Source organism: Furipterus horrens, unplaced genomic scaffold (assembly GCF_987537825.1).
Source record: "Furipterus horrens unplaced genomic scaffold, mFurHor1.1.pri manual_scaffold_5, whole genome shotgun sequence".
NCBI lineage: Eukaryota > Metazoa > Chordata > Mammalia > Chiroptera > Furipteridae > Furipterus > Furipterus horrens.
In genome coordinates this window covers 68,929,265-68,954,011 of record NW_028327175.1, presented here as the reverse complement: position 1 = coordinate 68,954,011, position 24,747 = coordinate 68,929,265, and the positions used below count along the sequence as shown (strand labels likewise).

General features: G+C 33.9%; 1 protein-coding gene across 1 annotated transcript in view; it reads left to right on the top strand.

Annotated features, from left to right (window-relative positions):
* Positions 1-24,529, top strand: part of SLCO4C1 (solute carrier organic anion transporter family member 4C1) — a 69,854-nt gene extending 45,325 nt beyond the window's left edge. Inside the window, exons 5-13 of the mRNA XM_090276524.1 lie at positions 556-677; positions 1,882-1,997; positions 3,283-3,427; positions 3,841-4,036; positions 15,076-15,229; positions 17,529-17,719; positions 20,105-20,169; positions 21,828-21,965; positions 23,578-24,529. Of these exons, the coding sequence (XP_090132650.1) occupies positions 556-677; positions 1,882-1,997; positions 3,283-3,427; positions 3,841-4,036; positions 15,076-15,229; positions 17,529-17,719; positions 20,105-20,169; positions 21,828-21,965; positions 23,578-23,738 (1,288 nt within the window). The 3' untranslated portion in view covers positions 23,739-24,529. The remainder of the gene's footprint in view (positions 1-555; positions 678-1,881; positions 1,998-3,282; positions 3,428-3,840; positions 4,037-15,075; positions 15,230-17,528; positions 17,720-20,104; positions 20,170-21,827; positions 21,966-23,577) is intronic.
* The last annotated feature ends 218 nt before the right edge of the window (positions 24,530-24,747 follow it).

Genomic DNA, 24,747 nt, shown 5'->3' with positions numbered 1-24,747 from the left:
TTGGTATATTTTATTGATTATGTTGTTACAATTGTTCCAATTTTTCCCCTCTTTGCTCCCCTCTGCCCAGAACCCCCCCCCCCAGAAATCCCATCCCCCCAGTCCACGCCCATGGGCCATACATACAAGCCCTCCAGCTTCACCCTTTCCCATATTCTTCTTTTTTAAAAAATTAATTAATTTTTTATAACAATAAGAAATAACAATTTCCCCCTCTCAGACTGAAGACCCTTTATAATCTTATAAAGGGCAAAGGACAAAGGTCTCGTGCTCCTCTAGCTGCTTCAAGCTGGACATGGTCATTGTCCTATCTACCCTTGGGTCCAGAAATCCCTAATAAGAGCGGGGGTGTGGAGGGGAGGGTGGCCTTCCCACACGGGGAAGGATCTTGCAGACTCCAGGTCAGTTGGCTGTCCCCAGACCATGTGCTTGGTTTAACAGGCTGGCGTCCTTGTCATTTTCTGGGGGCAACAGATTTGGCAACAGGGTTAAAAAGCATCAATTTTAATCAACAAGATAGAGTTGACTTTGACCTTTTGTTTTTCTATCATATAGCACTGATATCACTGAGGATGATCCGCGATGGCTAGGGGCATGGTGGATTGGATTTCTTATGGCTTGGTTCTTTGCTTGGTGTTTGATAGTACCTTTTTCTTGCTTCCCAAAACATTTACCAGGTAAAAACGTTTTTTTTTTTTTAACCGGGAAATTTTATTCCAATTCTAGACAGAATGTTGCTTTCCATGTAATTGGTAAGAACCCTAGAAATTAATTGTTTATTTTGTAAAAATATAAGTTGTCTGCCTATGCAAACTTTTGAATAGTTGTCTGTGTTTTAGAAAATATTAGGTAGCAATCTTAATTTTTTATTTTCAATTAAGACTCAGTAAAACTGTACCTATTCAACTCCTTCCTATATACTTACTAAATTTGTTTCTTATATATTTTCTGAAATCCTGCTTTATGTATACATATAAGGTACAATATCTTTTAAACTATTAGTTTGTATTCAATTAGTCACTAACTTCATGAGCAAGTCTGCCTTAAATCATTGATATTAATTATTTATTGTTGAAAGTACAAATGCTTTTTTTCAATTGTCACCAACTCATTTTCACTATGTGCCAATACTAGACAGTCTGTCCAAAAAAGAAAAAATTAATAGAAGAGAATAGAAGAGAATATCCAAAATCTCTCTGAGATTTTGCTTCTGTATAATCTTGTAGTCCAAATATATACATATAAGTATTTTTCTCTAGGCTCAAGGTATTTCATTGTTTCTATTATATAAGTACCATTTGGAAATGGGCAAAAGATAAGTTGGCAGAATAGAAGTAGGTGAAACCATCAATTTTTTTCTTTCTCTGCTCTGAATCATCCCACTTATAATTCTATATATCAACTATTTTCTTAGATTTATTCAAATAACCATTATTAAAGAAAAAAGGCACCTAGTAATAGATGGTAAATATTGTTTCATTTGCAAAGTATGTTAGAATTAAAGAGAGTAAAGGGGAAAAGGGCTCAAACATTCTTTAATGTATAAAGGATGAGAAAGAAGCATTTGAACAGAAGAAAACATTTTTGAGATATTTTAAATTAAAAGAATAAATATGTGATTGGAGCAAAATTGTTTCATCTTAAGTTTTAGAGGGGTTGTAACTTTCTTAGTTAATGGTAATAATATTAGCTCTTAGGACAGCCAGATCACAGACATGGGTATTCATACAGGTTTTACCCCCCTGCCCCCCCACAAAAAGAGGAACTGGTTTCTTACATTTGGAATCTACATACTTGTAGATGTTCATGTCAATGAAAAAGAAAGCATTTTTTAAAATGAAAAATGAAGTGATAGAGTAAGTACATTTACTATTTCTTTAGGTACAGCAAAAATTCAAGATGGAAAAACTTCCCAGACTCATCAGAGTAATAATTCCTTAGAACATACAGATGAGAATTTCGGAAAACATTTTAAAGATTTTCCAGCTGCTCTAAAGGTAAAATAACATTGTTTACACACACTCACCCCTCTCACATAGATATATAGATATGTGTATATGTTACATATATACATAAACACATATACACATATACAAGTATTTCCACAATGCATTATTGTTTGCTTATTTACTGTTATTCTGGCTTTTATAAACAACTCTTCAGATTTAATTTTATTGTGCTTTGAGTAAATGAAAACTATTCTAGAGTAGAATGGTTGAAAGAAAATGTGTTATCTTATTGGCAATATCAATATTCAGTGGTTTCTTATTAACACTATAGTCCATTATTCCATGCCATTTCCTTTATGTAACAGATCAATTATCACTGAATTTTAAATATATATTTGAGAACGCCAAACTAATGTGTTTCCCTTGTGAAAGAAGTGGTGGTTAGTGGTTACCTGGTTTGAATTTGAGGTTCAAGAGACAAAAGTGTTATGGTCTGTTCTGTTGAACTCAGTGGAAAAGCATTCTTTCTATTTAGCATCATAAAAATTTTTCATATAAAGACATTTATAATTTTATCTTGTGAGATGTGAAATTATTTATCTTCCCTTAGATCTTCTGGCTCTGACTTCTAAATATCTTACCTTGCCTCTTTGTGACCCTTGTGTTTGTGTGTGTGTATTGTGGTTGGTTTTATGAAGTTATTTTACATTCAATATTCCAGAAATACACTTTAATTTTTACTTTATGGTTAAATATTTTGAAATAATGAATCTCTATACTCCCATCTGATAGATTAATAACATTCTGAGAAGTCTAGCAACATAGACACCTTTTTAACATTACTTAACTCTACGCCTGTGTAAGGTTCTTAACTCCAGAGTCCTTTACTCATTGAACAATACTACAAGTTAGATACATGAAGACCATTCTTATATGTGCTGATAGTCAAGTTCTTCATTGACTGGACACAGGAATTCAGAACACAATAAAAAAATAAAATAAGGGGCAGATTTACTGTGTGGAGATTTACAGTAAGACTGGGAGAGGTAGGTTTTCCAAGTGGGTTTTTATCTCCTTTTTCTGCTCCCTTGCATGTGACAAAAGAACAGTCATCCTGCTGATGCATCATTTGTTAATCCTCTAGGTGCTTCACAGCTAAATATTCTCGACTTTCTATATGTAAAGCTATTTAATCTATATTTATACTTTTATGCTGTAGGAAAAATGGAAATTTTATGGATTATTATATGGTGTTTATTGAAAATTGTCATCCTGATGCTGTTTTGCAATTTGATCATACTTATTCATTTGGTGAACTGTATTTTTTCTTTAGAATTTGATGAGGAATACTGTCTTTATGTGTTTAGTTATATCAACTTCTTCAGAAGCCTTAATTACTACTGGATTTGCTACATTTTTACCTAAATTTATAGAACATCAATTTGGATTGTCATCCAGCTTTGCAGCTACACTTGGAGGTAAAACATTTTCTTTGTTTTAATGTAATCTAATAATTTTACTGTATCATAGTAAATGTTTAATAGAATAGCATACAATTTTGGTTAGCCAAGTCCTTGAAATTTAAACTTTATAGTGATTTTGATAAAAGTTTCTGATTTTCTGACATTAAATAACCTTTTATGTGAACTTGAAAGATACAGAGGCTACATGGCTATATAGCTTAAGAGAATATACATTACTGTTAATATTCAAAGCGTTAATTTTATTACTGTATTGTTGTAACTACTAAATCATCTATTCCTATATGTCTAAATCACAACTGGTTCCATATCTTAAAACCAATTTGCTGTTTGTTTTTGATGCTTTCCAATTTTCAGTGTGATTTACTGAGTGCATTTGTATATTTTCTCACTGTCTTTTTTCTCATTAGGGGCTATTTTAATTCCTGGAGCTGCTCTTGGTCAGATTTTAGGTGGAGCTCTTGTTTCGAAGCTCAAAATGACATGTAAAAACACAATGAAGTTTGCTTTGCTCACATCTTTAATCGCTCTTGTGCTGAGTTTTGTATTTCTTTATGCCAGCTGTGAAAATGAACCATTTGCTGGTGTGTCTGAATCATATAATGGGTAAATATATTTCAATGCTTTTTGAAATTAATAGCAGAGTAATGAACGTGTGTGTATTTCCAAGTATATGATAAATTGATGATAGATTGGCTGTTTTGTTTTGTTTTAATTGGAAGGCTTTTTCATATGTCCGAATAGGTACTATTTTTTAGTTTAAATAATTGACATTAAAAGTTGGATATTTATTCAGAGAGCAACTATTCTGTACTGATACTACTCAGGGATACAAAGATTTAATACAGCAGAATCATTGTTCTGAAGGGATTTACATCTTAGGGGGAATTTCACATTATATGTTCCGATTGATTTAAATATTTAAATATGGAGATGCCTCTCTGTGGTGAAATTCTTATATTAGATGGGTTGAAAATGGGCTAGGAGAGAAATTAAAATGAAGCTGATCCTAGGTGATACTGATCATTGTATCCACTTTAGAAATTCATGTTTATCATAAAGAAATAAATGGCTTCTTATCCTTCTGCTCTGTAAACATGTTTCAACCTTTAACCGGTTTGACCATTTTATCTGTCTTTGCCTTGTTCGTTTTGCTCTGCAGTCCTAAGCCATGAGCAGTGGTTCAGGCAGGAGGGTGTTTGGCAGTGTATTTTATAGGCTGCAGTGCTGCTTTAACATTAGTTTCATTACATATGTTTGAGGTTGTTGGGGGAGTGGTACTCAAGGTCAGATAACCTAATTAAGATATACTTTGGAAAAGTTTGCCATTAACAGTACCATGATTTGTAGTTGCTGTTGATGTCTGTTATTGTTTTATGTAAATGAGATACTGAGCGTTCTAAAGCCATGTGTAGTTCAGCTCCCATACATCTACTTAGCATTTGTTGACTTTTGTTAGCTGCTTCCCCTGGCAGAATTTTATGGCAAAAAACTATAAAGGAGTTTTGACTGTAGCTGGAGAGATTGGGAAATAAAACAGTGAATGAACAATGCATTGGGTCATAAGAATTATACAAAAGGCTATGAATTTCAAAATGAGAGCTTTGCGGTTTCCTTTGATTAGATTCAGGAAAGCCTTCATGGTAGAATAGGAAAAAATGGGGATTAATGTTCTTTATGAATGCAAAGAGTTTTGAGAGAGAAAGATTTTAGAAGAGGGAAAGGTAGAGGGAAGACATTGCGCCAATAAATAGCTAGAAAGCGAAGGCTAGGTTTAGGGACTTATTTGAATGAACTTAGGTCATGTTTCTGGAAATAGTAGAAAAATATTTGGAAACATCGAAAGGTGCTAAAGCTAAGATGGGAGAAGTGACTTTCACACCCAAAACTATCTCAAGAAACCACTGTTTGGTTTTTTGTTTGTTTGTTTGTTTTGGTATATTCCTTTTAGAGGAACAGAAAGTTCTGGACTGTTTAACACTTATCACCTTGACAGATGAATGATGTAGATGTGAATCTCTTTTGTATTTTCTCCATAAAATAAAAGTTACTACCAGAGAAGCTGTTTGTAGTCTAATCAGAGGGGGGAAGGCAAGTGAGATGGTGTCAATTTGAGGTGCATGTGGAGGTTGGTCATCAAGAGATATCAAGAACTGGGACATAGAGATAGTGCTTAATGTACACATAATAAAAAAAATATTATTCTATTACAGTTGTCTCCATTTCCCCCCCATTGCTCTCCCCTGCTCCACTCATCCCCTTGCCCCCACAGTCAATACCCTCCCCGTTGTCCATGTCCATGGGTCATTTATACATGTTCCTTGACTAGACCCTTCCCCTTCTTTCCACTCTTATCTCATTCCCCACTCCCTTCTGGTGGCTATCAGTCTGTTTCTTGTTTCCATGCCTTTGGTTCTACTTTGCTTCTTTGTTTTGTTCATTAGGTTCATCTTATAGATGAGATCATAATGGTATTTGTCTTTTGCTGCCTGGCTTATTTCATTAAGCATAATATTCTCCAGTTCCATTAATGCTGTAGTGAAGGGTAGGAGTTTCTTCTTCTTTCTGCTGCATAGTACTCCATTGTGTAAATGTACCACAGTTTTTTTGATCACTCACTTACTGATAGACACTTAGGCTGTTTCCAGCACTTGGCTATTGTAAACAACACTGCTATGAACATAAGGGTGCATAGGTTCTTTGAATTCATTTCAGATTCTTCAGGTATATCTCTAGCACCATACATTTTTGAGGAAATTCCATACTGTTTTCCACAGTGGCTGCACCAGTCTGCATTCCCACCAACAGTGCACTAGAGTTCCCTTTTCTCCGGATCCTTGCCAGCACTTCTTTGATGATTTGTTGATTTGTATATTTTCTTTGGAGAAGTGTCCATTCAGGTCCTTTTCCTATTTTTTAAATTGGATTGTTCATCTTCCTTGTGTTGAGTCGTATGAGTTCTTTGTATATTTTGGAGATCAAAACCTTGTCCGAGGTATCATTGGCAAACATCTTTTCCCATATGGTTGGTTCCCTTTTCATTTTGATGGTGTTTTCTTTAGCCTTCCTGAAGCTGTTTAATTTGATGTAGTCCCATTTGTTTATTCTTTCCTTTATTTTCCTTGCCCTAGGAGATATATCAGCAAAAATGTTGCTGGGTGAGATATCTGAAATTTTAGTGCTTATGTTTTCCTCTAGGACTTTTATGGTGTTACAGCTTACATGTAAGTCTTTTATCCATCTTTAGTTTATTCTGGTATATGATGTAAGTGGATGGTCTAGTTACATTTTCTTGTATGTACCTTTCCAGATCTCCAAACACCATTTGTTGAAGAGGCTATTTTTACTCCATTTTATGCTCCTGTCCTCTTTGTCAAATATTAATTGACAATATAGACATGGGTTTATTTTTGGGTTCTCTATTCTATTTCATTCTTCTATGTGTCTATTCTTATGATAGTACCAGACTGCTTTGATTACAGTGACCTTGTAATATAATTTAATATCAGGTATTGTGATCTCTCCTACTTTGGTCTTCTTTCTCAAGATTGCTGAGGCTATTTGGGTTCATTTTTGGTTCCATATAAATTTTTGAAGTATTTGTTCTAGGTCTGTGAAAAATGTCATTGGTATTTTAATAGGGATTGCATTGAACCTATAAATTGCTTTGGGTAGTATGGACATTTTAATGATGTTAATTTTTCCAATCCATGAGCACAGTATATGCTTCCATTTATTTTGTATTTTCCTTAATTTCTTTCTTCAGTGTTCTGTAGTTTTCTGAATACAGGTCTTTTACTTCCTGGGTAAGTTTTTTTCCCAGGTACTTTATTTTTCTTGTTGCTATAGTAAATGGGAATTTTTCCTAGTTTCTGTTTCTGATATTTCATTGTTGTGTGCAAAAATGCCTCCAATTTCTGAATGTTGACTTTGTATCTTGCTATTTTGCCATATTCACTTATTAGGTAAAGTAGTTTTTTGGTGGAGACCATAAGGTTTTCTATGTACACCATCTTGTCATCTGTAAATAATGACAGTTTTACTTCCAACTTTCCTATTTGGATGCCTTTTATTTCTTTTCCTTGTCTGATCGCTATGGCTAGAACTTCCAATTCTATGTTTAATAGAAGTAGTGAAAGTGGGCACCATTGTCTCTTTTTTTGAACTTGGGAGAGCTTTTAGTTTTTGCCCATTGTGTATGATGTTGGGTGTAGGTTTCTCGTATTTACCCTTTATTATGTTGAGGTATGCTCCCTCTATTCCCACTTTATTGAGTGTTTTTATAATAAATGGGGGCTGTACTTCATCAAGTGCTTTTTCAGCATCTTTTGATATGATCCTGTAATTTTTGTCTTTCATTTTGTTTATGTGGTGTTTACGTATATTGATTTGTGAATATTATACCATCCCTGCATCCCTGGGATGAATCTCACTTGATCATGGTGTATGATATATGTTTTTTATAGATGAGGGTTGTATTTTATTTTATTTTATTTTTTTAGTATATATTTTTGATAATACTGTTGCAGTTGTCCCAATTTCTTTTCCCTTTGCTCCCCTCTGCCCAATACCCACTTCCTTCTACCAATACCACCCCACTTAGATTATGTACATACATATAAGTTCATTGGCTTCATCCTTTCCTACACTGTTCTTAACATTCCCCTATCTATTTTGTACCTACCAATTATGCTTCTTAATCCCTGAACCATTTCCCTCTTTTTCCCACTCCCCCTCCCCAGCTGATAACCCTCCAAATGATCACCATACCTATGATTCTGTTTCTCTTTTGTTTGTTTGCTTAGTTTGTTTTTGTTTTTATTTTTTAGATTCTGTTGTTGATAGTTATGTTTGTTGTCATTTTAATGTTCATAGTCTTGATATTTTTTTTTAATAAGTCCCTTTAACACTTCATATAAGAGCTTGGTGATGATGAACTCCTTCAGCTTTATCTTGTCTGGGAAGCACTTTATCTGCCCTTTCATTCTAATTAATAGCTTTGCTGGATAGAATAATCTTGGTTGTCGGTTCTTGCTTTTCATCACTTTGAATACTTCTTGTGAGTCCCTTCTTGCTGGCAAAGTTTCTTTTGGGAAATCAATGGATAGTCTTATAGGAACCCATTTGTAAGTGACTTTTCTTTTCTCTTGCTGCTTTTAAGATTCTCTCTTTATCTTGAACCTTTGGCATTTTAATTATGATATGTCTTTGTGTGGTCCTCTTTGGGTATAGCTTGCTTAGGACTGGGTGTTTCCTGGATTTATATGTCTATTTCCTTCACCAAATTAGGGAAGTTTGCCTTCATTATTTTTTAAAATAAGTTTCCAATATCTTGCTCTTCCTCTTATCCTTCTGGCACCCCTATGATTTGGTTGTTGGCACATTAAAAGCTGTTCCAGAGGTTACAAAAGCTCTCCTCATTTTTTTTTCAATTTTTGTTTCTTCATTCTGTACTGGTTGACAGTTTATTTCTTCCTTATGTTCCAAGTCATTGATTTGAACCCTGGATTCTTTCCCTTCATTACTGGTTTCATGTGGATTTTTCTTCATTTTTCTTAGCATAGGCTTCATTTCTTCCTTTATGTGTTTGTTGTGCTTAATTTTATCTGTCAAATTTACAGCCAGAACCAATGAGGCTTTATTTTCTTGGCATTGGAACCATGAGCTGCATGCACTCACCTAGGACTGGATGGCTTCTCAGGTGTCCCTCTCAGCCCTTATAATGTGTAACCACTTGTGTTGCTGGCCTGCCGCAGACACTGTCTTGCTATTGCCACTGCCTCCTCACCTCTACCACACTGTTTCTTCTCTGCCCTGGCTCCCCATCTCTGCCCTTCCTTCTTGTCTGTGTGAGTATTACTTCTTTAAGTCTTTGGTTTTGGGCTTTTGTATAGCTCGATTTTCTGGCAGTTCTGATTGTTTTTCTATGTTTGTTTAGTTTAGTTTTTTTTGAGGTAGTTGTAACTCTTATGGATGTGCTAGAAGGCGATGCATGTCTACCTATGCCTGCATCTTGGGAAGAAGTCTCCCTTGCTGTCTCTAAGAATCTCTTTTTGTCTTTAAATTTTGCCATTTTAATTATGATGTGTCTTGGAGGGGGCCTCTTTGGGTTCATCTTGATTAGGACCCTCTGTGTTTCCTGGACTTGTGTGACTTTCTCTCATCAGGTTAGGGAAGTTTTCTGTCATTTCCTATTCTGTCTTTTGCTCCTCTTCTTCTCCTTCTGGTAATCTTATGATATGGATATTATTATGTTTTATATTGTCCTAAAGCTCCCTTAAACCCTCCATTCCTTTTGAGTCCTTTTTCATTTTGTTGCTCTGTCTGGGATTTTTGTTTTTCACCTTGTCCTCCATCTTGCTGATCCAATCCTCTGCTTTATCTAGCCTGCTTTTAATTCCTTCTACTGTGTTCTTCATTTCAGAAATTATATTCTTCATTTTCTCACTGAGCTCATTGAGCTTGCTTATATGGTAATCCCTCTCTATATTGTGGTTCACTTATTGAGGCCTCACTGTATCGCAGGATTTTAAAAAATATTATATTTGATTATTATTGAAGATTTTTTGCTATATCATGGGATTTTGCAGTACTGTATACATATTTTTATGCATAGTATTTATGATTTTAATGATTTTTGCCTAAAATTTTTCAAAAAGTATATAAAATATATAATAAATTATTCTATCATTAAAATAATATTAAATATAAATAAAATACTGCACACTATTTACAGTATGTATTTTTTTGGCGGATGAACACATACATTACACTGAAAATGAAATGTATGCTCGAGCTCGTTTGCCTATGTGAGATTGTACATGGCACACGCTTGACTGATTGATGGAAAGTGACCAACCAGAGCATTGTCTTGTGTATCCTGGGCACTGATTGGCTCAGTAACTGTAGCATCAGTCTGTCTGCTATCCTGCACTGTGTGCATACATTCAGCATCTCGCCTTGTCCACTTCACTCCTACCTCTGATTGTTGTGCGTAGTTTTGCTCTGCAGTGTTGTGTTTTATGAAATTTTCCTTAAAGACTGAACTTATTGCAAGCCCTACGATGCCACCCAAACATTCTGCATCTTCTAAGGATTCTGGCAGTGAACCCAAGTGCCAGAGAAAGATGCTTACCATAAAAGAGAATGTGGAACTTCTTGAAGGAAGGGAGAAGGTATGCATCTGTTGGCCACCATTACGGGATCAATGAGTCTATGGTTCACTATATAAAGAAGGATGAGAAGAATATCAGGTATATGGCATCAGTGACTTTCAACAAAACAGCAAATAGTATGATTACTTCCTGCAATAAGATCATTGTGAAGATGCAGTCTGAATTAGCTGTGTGTATAAACAATTGCAGAAAAAAAGAATATCTCGCTGGATACAAACACCATCTGAACAAAGGCCAAGCAACTGTATGATCATTTAGCAGCAAAAAGGGATGATCACGATGGTGATGAGAATGAAAAAGAGGATGATGACAACGACGCTGAAGCAGGACCTTCGAGTGCTTCTCCAACCAGACCAACCCCATTCAGTGCCAGTAAGGGCTGGTTTGACAAATTTCAGAAACGCTTTGGACTCAAGAGCATTTCTCTGCACAGAGAGGCTGCCTCTGCAGATAAAGCTGGAACCAAGGAGTACGCGAACAACACATTCAAAGACATCATCAGGGAAGGAGGCTGTAAGCCTGTACAAGTTTTCAACATGGATGAAACGGGCTTATTCTGGAAACAGATGCCGTCTCGCACTTTCATTATGAAGGAAGAAGCAAAAGCCCCTGGTTTCAAGGCCCAAAAAGATAGGGTAACTTTAATCATGTGTGAGAATGCTGCAGGCTTTATGATAAATCCAGGGCTTATTTAGAAGTCTGAGAACCCGGAGGCCCTAAAAAACAAAAATAAGCATGTGTTGTCTGTGTACCGGATGCACAACCCTACGGCTTGGATGATGAAATTCCTCATGACTGATTGGTTTCATCAATGTTTTATCCTGGAGGTTAAGGTTTATCTGGCACAGAAAGGCCTTGATTTCAAAGTGCTTCTGATAATGGGCAATGCTGGAGGCCATGATGTGGACCTGACGTATGATGGCATCCAGATAGACTTCTTGCCGCTGAACAACACATCACTCATTCAACCAGTGGATCAAGGCTTATTCACTTTTTGGTGCTCTACACTTGAAATGCCCTGCAAAACCTTGTTGAAGCTATGGACTCAGATGAAGACTTCTCGCTAAAGGCATACTGGCATGAGTACACAATTGCATCGTGTCTCCAAAATACTCAAGAGGCCATAAAGGAGATGAAGAGTGAAACTTTGAATGCCAGCTGGAAAACATTGTGGCCAGAAGTGGTCCATCATTACAAGAGTTTCTCTCCTGATGAAATCCATCACTCTGCCGTGGATAAGGCCATGAAGCTGGCAAAAATACTGGGAGGAGAGGGCTTCAGTGACATGACTACTGAAGATGTAAATACCCTGATTGACGTGCACTCTCAACCATTGATGGACGAAGATCTGGAGGAGCTGACTAAGTCAGCAAGTGAAGAAGAGGAACAAGACGAACAATGAGTTGAAGAAGAGGAGGAGGTTAGCCTAACACTTGATCATCTTGCAACCATGGTCAGAATGGGCAAAGAACTTCATGGAGTGGCTGAAAAATGGGACTCTCATATGGTTCGTTCATTGCAGTTTGCAAATTCAGTTGACAGTGCCATGTCAGTTTCCAAAAACATTCTCAATCAGAAGAGGCAGCGCCAGCAACTCCCCATAACTATGTTCATCACTCAAAGAGGTAGGTTATGCCTGCGCCTTTAGCAGAAATAGAAGTTATGGATGAGGCCAAAGATACTACTGCACCACTTGAAGAAGCACCTGATGAAATGGTGTCTTTAGAAGAGCTGTAATGCTCTTTTTTGCTGCGCAGTACATTTATCTCATCTACATCACCTTCACCGTCATTGGTACTGCACCACTAATTTGTCATCTTCATCATTCAAGTTTTAGTATACTTCACTGGTGAGTACCCATATAAAATTTTACAGTACTGTATACGTATGTTGTTAAAGTCATGTAGGTTTAAGAATGTAGAATATGGTTAAGAACATAAGTAGTGCTTATAAAAGTGTGGAAAAGGTTAATAAGAGAGTGGGAAAGGTTAATAAGGGACTGGGAACAGTTTATAAGTGTGTGGGAAGGGTTTATAGAGCCTTAAAATATATATAAATACTAAAATGTAAGGTTCCTAATTCACGGATTTTCACCTATCACAGGAGGGGTCTAGGATATAATACCCTTAATAAGTAAGGGAATACTGTAATCATAATTTTGAATTCTATGTCTGATAGTTTGCTTGCCTCTATTTCACTTAGCACTCTCTTTGGAGATTCCTCCTTTCCTTTTGATTGGTGGTTATTTCTTTGTCCTCCCATTTTAGATGACTCTTTTTGTTTGTTCCATATCTTAGATTGATCTGCTTTGACTCCCTGTCTTTGTGGTGTGACTTTCTGTGGTAGAAGACCTGTGTGACTCAATTGTGCAATCTCCTTGATCTTCTGAGCTTGATCTCTTGTGATGCCCTTTATGCTATTTATGTGGGCTCTCTGGTTGTAATTGGGTTTTGGTTGTGGCTGCAGGTGTCAGATAGGACCACTGAATTAAGCTTTTTGATAAGTTCATTTAAAGCCCTATTTAACATTATATCCAAAAACCTTAAGATCAATAATACTGGTTATTTCAAGAGATGTTTTTAATATTCATAGTATTTTAAAGAATTTATTATTAAGTGTTTCATATGGGCAAAACACTAAATTAAATTGAAGGGTGACTGTCAGTATATTTCTAGAAATCTTTTAATTATTAAAATTTTCCATTGTTCTTGTATTGTCTTGACAATCTATAGGATCTTTGGGTCTGTTTTGCTAATCCAATACTTGTAAAGGTGATCTGTGTTTTACCTTATACTTAGAACCTCACAAAATATGAAATACCATAGTCAGCTCACTATGTAGTCATGAAGTAAATGGATGTCCAATACCTCTGTACTCTTCTCATGCTCCATTGTTTGTATAGTTGAGCTTATTCTCATGATTTCAGCTACATGTGTATGCAAACAGATATTAAGAAGTCTAACTCTAGGCCAGATTTCTTCACCAAATTGGAGACTCCTAATTTCATTATGCGTAAAACCAAACATCTCACCCCCAAAACTAGTTCTTCTCTACCAAAATGCCAAGTTAGACACTAGAACTTACTCCTGATTCTTCCATTCTGAATATGGATTCAAATACTCAAACCCAAAATCTAAGTGTTTCTACATCTAAAATATTTCCCAAATCTGTTTGCTTTAACCAAGTATTCTATTTCTCCTGTACATTATCATAACTTATTTTATAAAGTATTATATCTGGTCTCATTAAAAGTCATACTCTATAACTCCTAGGATTATTTTTTTTCATGTGCTTTTGACAGTGTCACTTTCCAGTCTAAAAATACTTTGATTACCTTTTCAAAATAGGTTAAAGCTCATAGTTTTTAACAAGACCCAGCAGGCCCTCAATAATTGGGTCCTTAACTCCTCTTCACCTATATCTCCTGTCACTCTCTGCCTCAAACATCATTCCTATTTTTCTGTATAAGGGGATATTTCTCAGCTTTATGCCTTTATACTAGCTTCTCTGAAGTACCCTTCACCTTCTCCATTTACCCAACTAACTCTCATTTATCCTTTAAAACTCATCTTAGGCAGTCACTCTTTCAGACCCTCTTATCTAAATGTTGGCTTGTTTTATGTGTTATTCCCCAGTGCTTCTAAAACACACTTTGAATATATTTATAGGCACACTCACCAGATTGTGTATAATAATGTGTCCATCTCTACTCCTAGATTGACATCTTTGATGACAGTGAATATCTTACTCAGCTTTGTATTCCCAATACCTAGCATAGGTTCAGCACACGCTCAATATATAGTGCCTGAATTAATGAATAAATAAGGGATTGGAGAGTATCTTTGCTTAGGGTAACCTTTTATATTATCAAATGTGCTGCTTCCTATTAAGTTAGTATGGAACAACAGTGAGCCTGTGAACAAGGAGTATTATATTTGGCAAAGAAAGAAAAATACTAAATTAATCTTCCTGGGTCTCAGTTTTCCTGTTGGTAAAATCAATATGTTGAACATGATTTTATTCATTCTTCCAGGATTAAAATTTTCTGTGCAATCCTGGGAAATTAGGAAGTGTCTGGAGACATTTCAGTTGTCACAGCTGAGGGGATGCTACTGGTATCTAGTGGTAGTGGCTAGGGATGCTGCTAAACATCCTATAGTCCCCAGAACCAGACCCCCTCCATTAAAAAAAAAAAGTTTTCTAGTATCAAATGAGAAACTGTTTTTGCTTTCTCTGCCTATTTTATCACTGACAGACCTACTATATAGCTATTGTTTTTAACGCCTCTTTCTTCCACAAGAAGTTACGCTCCACATGTGAAAAGGCAGACATTTATTTTATTCATTTAGTAATTAAATATATGCTGAGTGAGTGAATAAATGACTAAATGGAAAGATATAACAATGCTTCTGAAATGTTCATTAAATGTTATAACAGATGATTTGCCCATCTTTCATTTCCTGTTGACAGGACAGGAAACCTGGGAAACTTGACCACTCCTTGTAATGCCAATTGTAACTGCATGCGATCACGTTATTACCCTGTCTGTGGCAGAGATGGAGTCCAATATTTTTCTCCCTGCTTTGCAGGTTGTAAAAATTCTGTTTCAAAAAGACAGCCAGAGGTAACTTGTGTTTGCTACTTTACCTTAATGAGGCAATGTATTTATGTATTTATAGATGGCCTTCTCAGTCTCTCTCATGGAGTTACACAGTGCCTATTCATTCCTTCCTGGCCCTCCTCCTCCGCTCAGAAGCCAGGCATAAAGTTTCAGTCATGTAGGATGAATAAGCTTCAGAGATGTGCTGTACAACATTGTACCTGTAATCACCTATTACGTGTCGTACACTTAGGATTCATTAAAAGGTAGATCTCATGTGAAGTGTTCTTACCTTAAAAAAACAAAAACAAAACCACAAAATCTGACCAATCCAAGAGAAAAATTAACTTGGCAGTTACATCTTAGTAACATTTTTTAAATTAAATATTACTTACCATTTTGCATTGTTTTATTTTTTTCTCAACTACACACCCCCCTTCAAGTCAGGGAACTTTTTCTAATCTTACTAACTAAACTGAATATAGTAAAAACATCATAAATATTTACTGCTTTTATTTGATGCACCATGGATTCATTAAAAAGTACCCAAATCATTAACTCGTTCTGAAGTACAAATTTACTTTTAATTCTGGATTAGAATACATATCAGTTTACCTAGATATTTTAAAAATACAGTGATATAGTTTTAAGAGAATCTAATATAAAATTTTATGGTATTTTATTTACAATCTGAGGATTTTATTGTAGCTAAATTTAAGAGTTTTGGGAAAAATAATGCTCACATTATTAATACTATATAATATCTTAGCCATTAATAAATAATGTAATAACACTAAAAATACCTGAGGGGAATATATACTATGGTATGAGACCATAATGAATAGGATGACAAAACAGCACAACCTTCAATATTTGAAAAATGGTCGAGTGAAATAGCATTCCTTTTTCTATATAAAGACAAATTTAAAATTGTAGGAAAATATTTTGTATAAATAAGGAGAAATAATTATTTGAAATCTATAAGATCATATTTCTTCTAGATGTGTGTATATGTGTGTGTGGTTATACACATCTATGTGTTCATATGTACACACATAAATATGTTTGTGCAATATATGCACATCTGTAGTAATTTTGCAGGTAATAAATAAACATTTATCTCAACAGACTAGGATTTGATCTTCCTACTGAGGGTAAACCAGAATGTGAAAAACAATGTATATATTTTTTTTATATTACCTGGCTAACAGATTTTTAAATGATCTAAGGACATTGAAAACATGTTAAAAACAAAAACAAAAAAGAGGCCAGGTTGAGTCATAGTAGACCTGATAGACATGACTAAGTGTAATCTTAATCCTTAGATCACTACCATGATGTGACTATGAAAATTAATAGAAGACATCAGGAATATTTTTAAATCCCCAAACATAGGGTTATCATACCTTTACACCAGTGGACATCTAGTATTGCTTCAGTTTCAAAATAGGTTTAGGAAATTAGATGTTTGTGTCAGTTATAAAAGAGCATGATGTATGTCATAGAATCAGAGCTCAATAAGTTCTATTGACTACTCTAATTAGAAAATTATGACATGGAAGTTAAGTTATTGGAAGGGTTTTACAAAGTAAATTTATAGATACAAATATTATTCTGTACAAGAAAATCAAGAATAACTAAGTAAATATAAGAAACATCCTTGAAATGGTATTGGTTATTTTGATATGATTAATTTGATATTTACATGTTCTTTTACTAAATACTATAATTGCCATTTTAAACATTAAATTGTCTTCTAGGGACTGCTTAGGAAAAGCAAGTTGTTTGACTTACAAATTTTCTATTTGTAGAGAGGAGCATTTCCCCCCAAACTCTTGTGACATATTAGTTAATTTTACTGAATCCCGTGTTTAAATTATAGTGTTTGTTCTTGTAAAGTGGTGCAATGGAGAGGTTGTCACTGTGCATGCTTTTTTTTTGGGGGGGGGGACTTTCCTATAATGGAAAAGAAGAAAGCAGGAAAATTATTTGAACAATTATGATCAATTCTAAGCAGCCTAGAATGTGTGTGATAATGTAATTATTGGATTCCTGTGAATTTGTTTTGTAAGTCCTGAATCAATAATAGGTTACAAATTGAGGTAATGGACACAAATGTCAAACACAGATGATTCTACTTCATGAACATGGCTATTTGTTTTCCCTAGCTTAGTTTCCTCGGGTTAATTCATCTTTCTCAGCATCCTTCATTGTGTATGTACTAAGACTGTAAGGGAGCCATGTCTAGATATCACCTAATTGACAATGATAAAACATGTTCTCAAGATAGACACTTTTGGTATTTTTATGTCTAATATTCTAGGTATATTACAACTGTTCCTGTATTGAAATGAACACAGAACTAACACCTCCTGCAGCAAGTTTTGACTTTGAAGCTAAAGCTGGAAAATGTAAAACTCGATGTACAAATTTGCCTGTATTCCTTGGTGTTTTATTTGCTGCAATTGTTTTTACCTTTATGGCTGGTACTCCTATAACTGTGTCCATCCTAAGGTATGTATTGTAGTTTGAAATTTGCCATTCCTAAGGCAACATAGTGAATGAAAAAAAAAAGTGGACTCAGGGGTTCACTTGCGGTTTATTCTGATTTTAATGCCAATTCAGCCCTGACAAGATCATTAGTTTGATGCTATTAAAAATGCTACTTCCTTGAGTCTCAGATGTGTGAGGTTTAAATAAAATCACGTATGTGAAAGTGTCCTAACATTACCCACCTGTTATATGCTTGATGTTAGTTTATCTGCTTCTTTCATGAGGTTTTGGCTGTAAGCTGGAAATATGTTCAATTGTATTTGAGTTTGATGGAAATACAGTGCACTCCATCTATGTCAGAATCAGAATGACATGCATTATACCCTATACAGCAGGTGCTATGATAGTAAACCTTCCTGTAAACAGCGCTAATAGATAAGCTAGCTGTCACCTGGCTTTTCACAGTGTTCTGTGCTTTTAGTTGCTCTTCTGCCTTCTATACCACTTTGTAAAAATGTTTCCTATCTGCCCTCCCATAAGCGCTTCAGCCTTTCTATTTCTTTTGTAACAAACTCTGGCTTTTTCCCTTTTCAGTTTTGGTTCTTTGATACCTTTTCACATACTTTTTGACAAATGGAAGTTTTAGAGACTCCATATAAAAACATTAAATAGTCTTAATATTATACTACATGGAAAGTTGCAGTCATTTAGAGAATAGAGAATATGTTTTTAAAAATTTATTTTGGCTTTGTAAATAATGCAGCAGTGAACACAGGGGTGCATATATCTTTTTGTTTAGTGTTTTGGATTTCTTCAAAAAAATACCCAGAAGTGGAATTGCTGTGTAGTATGGCAGTTCTATTTTTAATTTTGGGGGGAACTTTCATTCTGTTTTCTATAGTGGCTGCACCAGTTTACAACCTCAACAGTGCACAAGAGTTCGATTTCTTCCACATACTTGCCAGCACTTGTTTTGTTGACTTTTTGATACTAGTCCTTCTGACCGGTATGGTTATAACTCCTTGTGGTTTTGATCTGCATTTCTCCAATTATTAGTGATGCTGAGCATCTCTATGTCTTCTTTAGAGAAATGTCTATTCATTGCCTCTGCAAACTTTCAACTGGATGTTTTTTCACTTCTTCATTTCATTTATTTATTTTAAAAATTTTATTGTATTTTTTATATTATAATTTAGTCCCCTTATACTCCCCACCCCCCATTCTCAAATTACCACACCAATTAGTTGTCTATAAATAGATGAGTGGATAAAGATGTGCTTGATTACATACATACATACTACATACTACATACATATATACTTACATATACAGTGGAATATTACTCAACAATAAAAAAGAATGAAATCTTGTCATTTGTGACAGTGTGGATGGATGTAGTGGATATTGTGCTAAGTGATAAGTAAGTCAGAGAAAGACAAATACCTCATGATTTCACTTATATATAGAATCTAAAAAACAAAAAACAAAAAAACCAGACTCATAGAAACAAAACAAATTGATGATTTCCAAGGGGTGGGGGAAGGGTCAGAAGATAAGTGGAAAAGGTAAAGGGGAATAAGAGGTACATATTTTCAGTTACAAAATGAATAAGCCATGGAGACATAGTGTACAACACAGGAAATATATCCAACAATATTGTAATAACTTTGCATGATGACATATGGTTACTAGACTTAGTGTGGTGATCACATCATATGGTATATAAATGTCAAATCTCACTATGTTATATACCCGAAATATATTGTATGCCAACTATAATAAATAATTTTTAAATATAAAAACCTTAAATGCTCAGATTTTTGTAAAAAATATTTATTTTGAAAAAATTTATCTGTGTCACCTTTCAATGGCAAATATGTTTTGGAGGACTAGCTGATCTCTTAAGCCATATCTAACTCCCAGCATCATGTCCCATTCATGTTAGACAATCATTACTTAAAGAGTTATTGTTATATCAGATTGAGCCTCAGCAACCGTTTCACATCGTCTCAAACTTGTACTCTTATCCCATAGGTATGATATCTGTCTCAAAGTTAGTAAGAGAGTAAAAATTATTTGCTTGAGAGTTAAGTCATGTGACATGTGAATTCAGCAGTAGTCAAAAATAGGTCTTTTCCCTTTACATTTGTTATAATTCATACATTTTCAGTGTATTTGTTAACATGTATTTGATTCTTTGCAGTATTTTAGTTCACAAAACATTTTTCTCCTTCTATATTTCCAGAAAGTTTGAACTGTACATAAACTATTACAAATAATTTGTTTCTTTATGCACATAATATTTACTTTAACCTAGAAATGCATCCTGGTATAAAAACGAATTTGCTCAAAAAGTGAATGTACTGTACAACTATTTCTGGCCTCAAGTGTATTTACTGTCTCTAGGTGTGTTAATCAAAGGCAACGGTCTCTAGCATTGGGAATACAGTTTATGGTGCTTCGATTATTAGGTATGCTGTTTTCCTTAATTCATTAGTAATTTGATTATTTTTGTTCATTAGTGTTACTGATTTTTTCATTTTTGGTATGTACCAAGAAAGCAATTAATTTAAATGTGCTAGAAAACTACATAATTATCATTAAAGAAAGCTGTTTGCCAGTATTCAAGATGTAGTGTTTTTTGTATATCACATAAGAAAATAATGAATTTACTTTTTGCCTACTTGATTAACTATTGTTTCCAATTCTGTTGCAAGTAAAACTTAAACATTATATCATATTTATTTGAAATATATGATCGTCAATGCATTTCTAATAGAGACCTATTTCTATTCATATAAAACCTATTACCAACATAAATTATGATAAAATCTTATTTATAACTACTGTAATTTTTTTCTTCCTAATTTATCTCCATTTGGGGCATGATTATGTTGTATCAGCAATTGAAATAGTTAAGAATTAATGGGAGAAAGAATTTATACCAGAAAATTTTATAAGGTTTCAGTTGTAGTAAGAAAAAGAAAACATTATATTATACACATAATTATGTGTGTATTCTTACACAATATTATGCGTATAATATTACGATAATTTTTTTTAAAACATAGAAATATTAGTGGTCACCTGAACAACCTTTCCCATTTTTCAGACGAGTAAGTGAAGGCCCTGAGAGATTTGGGGATTTGGCCACAGTTACACAATTAATGGTGCAAATGAGAGTAGGAAAGCAGTCTTCTCACTCAGTCCAGTGGTCTTTTGACTCTGCCATGCCACAGGTCACGAAAGAATAGGCTGGATGCAGCTGGAACCTTTGTCTAAGCAATACCACCTCAAATTGCTTATTTTATTTGTTACAATTGGAAGTTCCTTTTTTTGTGTAGTGTATTCTTTGTTGTATTTTTTTTTCCATTACCATTTAGTCCTTTTATGCCTCTCTCCTCCCAGCACTCACTACTGTATTGTCCATATGAAAGTTCCTTAATTTTGTGCCTTCTAACCTCAGGTGTGTGTGTTTCAGATAGCACTAGGCATGTTAGATTAATGTTTGTGGGTAAACATGTACATTCTCATGCACTTCCACATGTCAGTATATGTATCTGTACACATAGACACAACATACAACACACACACTGTTTTAGCTGTTATTTTGTGCATCAACAATTTATTTAGATTTTTAAAAAGTATAATAGTTAATTTCAAAGACACATTTATTAAATTAGAAAAGCAGTGAATGAAAATATTTACTTAACTAAATATTAGTGCAATATATGCTAGAGATTTTTATTAGACTAGTTTTTAATGGATTAATAATATATAATTATGTATAATTATTTTGGAATTTTTGCCTATATTTCTATTAGTTGTATGTGAACTGATTGATTTGCAAATGGAGACATATTTTTCTATAGAAAATTAGTTATTGAGTATTAGAATAACTTGAATAACTCAAATGCATTAAAAGTTATACATTATGACTTTTTAAAGAATTGCTGCTTGCGTTGCCTTCAAGTATAAATAGTAAGCCAAAGTCAGTAAATTTTTGCTTAAATGGATAAATTTAATACCTATTCTCATTTATGTAAAATATATGGATAATCATGAACATAAAAACCTATAACTATAAACTAATCTTTACCCATGTGTATTTCACATATAATTCTTCTAGGCTCAATACCTGGACCAATTATTTTTGGTGTCGCAATAGACAGCACATGTGTTCTCTGGGATATTAATGAATGTGGAATTAAAGGAGCTTGTTGGATTTATGATAACATCAAGATGGCCCATATGCTAGTGGCCATAAGTAAGTAGTGACTTACTGATAACTTCAGGTTAAATTGATGATGTCAAGAGAAAAAATTAATTATTATTACAAAGGTTTTAAAATGTTCAGTCTACACTTTTGGGCTGTCCTAGAGTCCCGAAGCAGAGATCAGTTATCAGCAAGTAATAAAAGGCTTTACCTGGAGTCTGCAATACTCAGTCTAAAATAGAAGAGAATAAAATTTTAACTTTCATTATATCACATATCATATAATTTTCTTTTAACAACTTCTCTCAAACTCTTTTTGAGAAGTCTAACAAAAACTGAAGGAGAATTCTTAGAAACTCTGGAATGATTTCATCTAGTACCTAGGCTCTGGAAAGCACATAGAGCTGAGTAACAAGTGCCCTTTGGCTCAAAGGCACTTTACAAGAAATCTTTTTATAAGTTTAGAAGATTAGCCATGATATTTAACCTTTTCTGCTTTTGGCAGTCTGTCTTATATGGTCTTGGTTACGCAATACATAAAAGTGAAGGTTAATGAAGCAGAGTAATGCATATATTTTGTAAGAGTAAGATAAAAAATTTTAAAACATCCTAAGAAATTAGAATATTTTAAAACAGAAATCCTAGATAGAAAAAAGAATTACATGTTTGATTTTCATTGCAGTGTGATCACAATTATTTTAGCAAGCTATCAAGATAGCTTATTGCTCTTACATGTATTTGAACCCAGAGTATGCTGTTTGAATGTATGATGACAAAGTAATAAAATATCCATGGAAGAAATAAATACATAAGTTAAAAAATGGAGAGTAAATATTGATCAGAATAGGCAAAATTAATCTTCCTACCACTTTTACCTGCTAAAAAACATTTTTTTATTCGATGTGTTTTTGTGTTTAAAATTTTAATTATGTGTGTATTCTTTCAACAAAAGATAGAGATAACTATTTCTTTTCCTAGTGTGAATAATGAGAATTTTTCCCTCAAAACATATATGCCTTTAAATTTTTCAAAAACATAATAGTAGTACTTATGTAATTAATCTTTTTTTAGACCTAGAAATACTTAGCTTGTTGAGCATTCCTGTTTTTCAACTATACATTTTGAGTAAAATATTAATGATGAACACAAAGTAGCTACATTGCGAAAACTACATTGTAAGGCCATTTAACTTATTTGACTGGACCTTAAATGCTTGTGCTGTGGCCAGAACTAATTTCTCTTCATATAAGTGAGCTCAAAATCTGAGCTCTTTGAAAACAAATCAAGCTTGTGAAGTGAATCATGCTATTTCATATTTTTATTTGATACTTAAAAGTAAATTTGATAAGTATCAAATGTGATATATTCTCACAGAGGCTTTCTCCTAAGAACTTCAAAACTTTTGAGTTATTTTCCATCATGAACATGAAAATTCTCTCTCAATCGCATTCTCTCTCTCTTTCTTCCTCTCTTTCTCTCTCTCTAAAAATCAATAAAAACAGATCCTTGGGTGAGGATAAAATAAATAAAACAGAACTATAATGCCTATACACCACTCTTTAACATAGTGAGTTTCTAGTTGTGAAGAATTTCCCGATGAGAATTGGTTTCTTTAATAATTAAAGTCCCAAGTGCATGATTAATTTTTTTTTTTTATATTTAGGTGTTACATGTAAAATTATTACCATTTTCTTCAATGGACTTGCGGTCTTTTTGTATAAACCACCACCATTAGACACAGATGTATCATATCAAAATTCAAATACAGCTGGGACTACTGTGGCAGTGGAATGTGACTTCAACAAAGCAGGGAATGAAGGATGACATAGAAGAAGAAGAGACTGTTTTACAGCTGGAAAATTGGCCTCCACTTATAAGAATGCACATGGCCATCACAGCATTATCTACTTAATATGGACAATCATTTACAAAATGGATGTTTTATAATTCCATGTGTTTTCTGTATATGTATAAACTCTTACTTGTTTTGTTTTAATGTAAGAAACAGACTGGTGCCTTCAAAATCCACCAAAAGCCTGAACACACACACACACACACACACACACAGACATTTCCCATTGACTAGGTATGAAATTTCCAACTAATAAACTAAGCCAGAAAAAAGAAAAACCCAATGATTAGTTAAAATTTATGGTGTAAAAATTTAATTAAATTTATGTGTGATGATTTTCAAAAACTATTATCGAAAGACCATGAATTTAAAACCAGCTAAATGACATTTTTTTAATTTACATATACTAATGTGTCTTGATCGCAGAAATTTACAGAACTATTAGAATATAGGTTAATTATCTGCTTTGTGTTCTGGCATATAGTGAATTTAGAAATATCAGAATTTTATATACATATTTTCACTTTAACTCAAAAAAATCCAGGAAGTAATTTGTTGATATTGCTGATTTATAACACTTAACCTCTTAATATGAATCTGTGATAGTGTTATTCAGTTACATAGCTTCCAGAGGAAAGTACCAGCTTCAGCAAAGAAAAGTGCCAATTAGATACAAAAAAGTTTATTTTTTAAAATGACTTAGGTGCTTTTACTGGTTTTCTTTGAAAAGATGTTTAATAAATGATTAATATTTAGATACTCAGTACTTTAATTGTTATCATTTAAAAACCTGATTACCTGGTACATTACTTATAGTGCTAAAACAGTGCTATGCTTATAAGTTGGCATGCCCTATTATTGTTTGGTTAAAACAAACTCTACTCTTTAACTGATCCATTTATTTGATAGATAAAGTGCTTCAAATGTCTGGTAACATTACAACACTCCACTCATTCAGGTCAGACCTCAGCCAACTTTTGT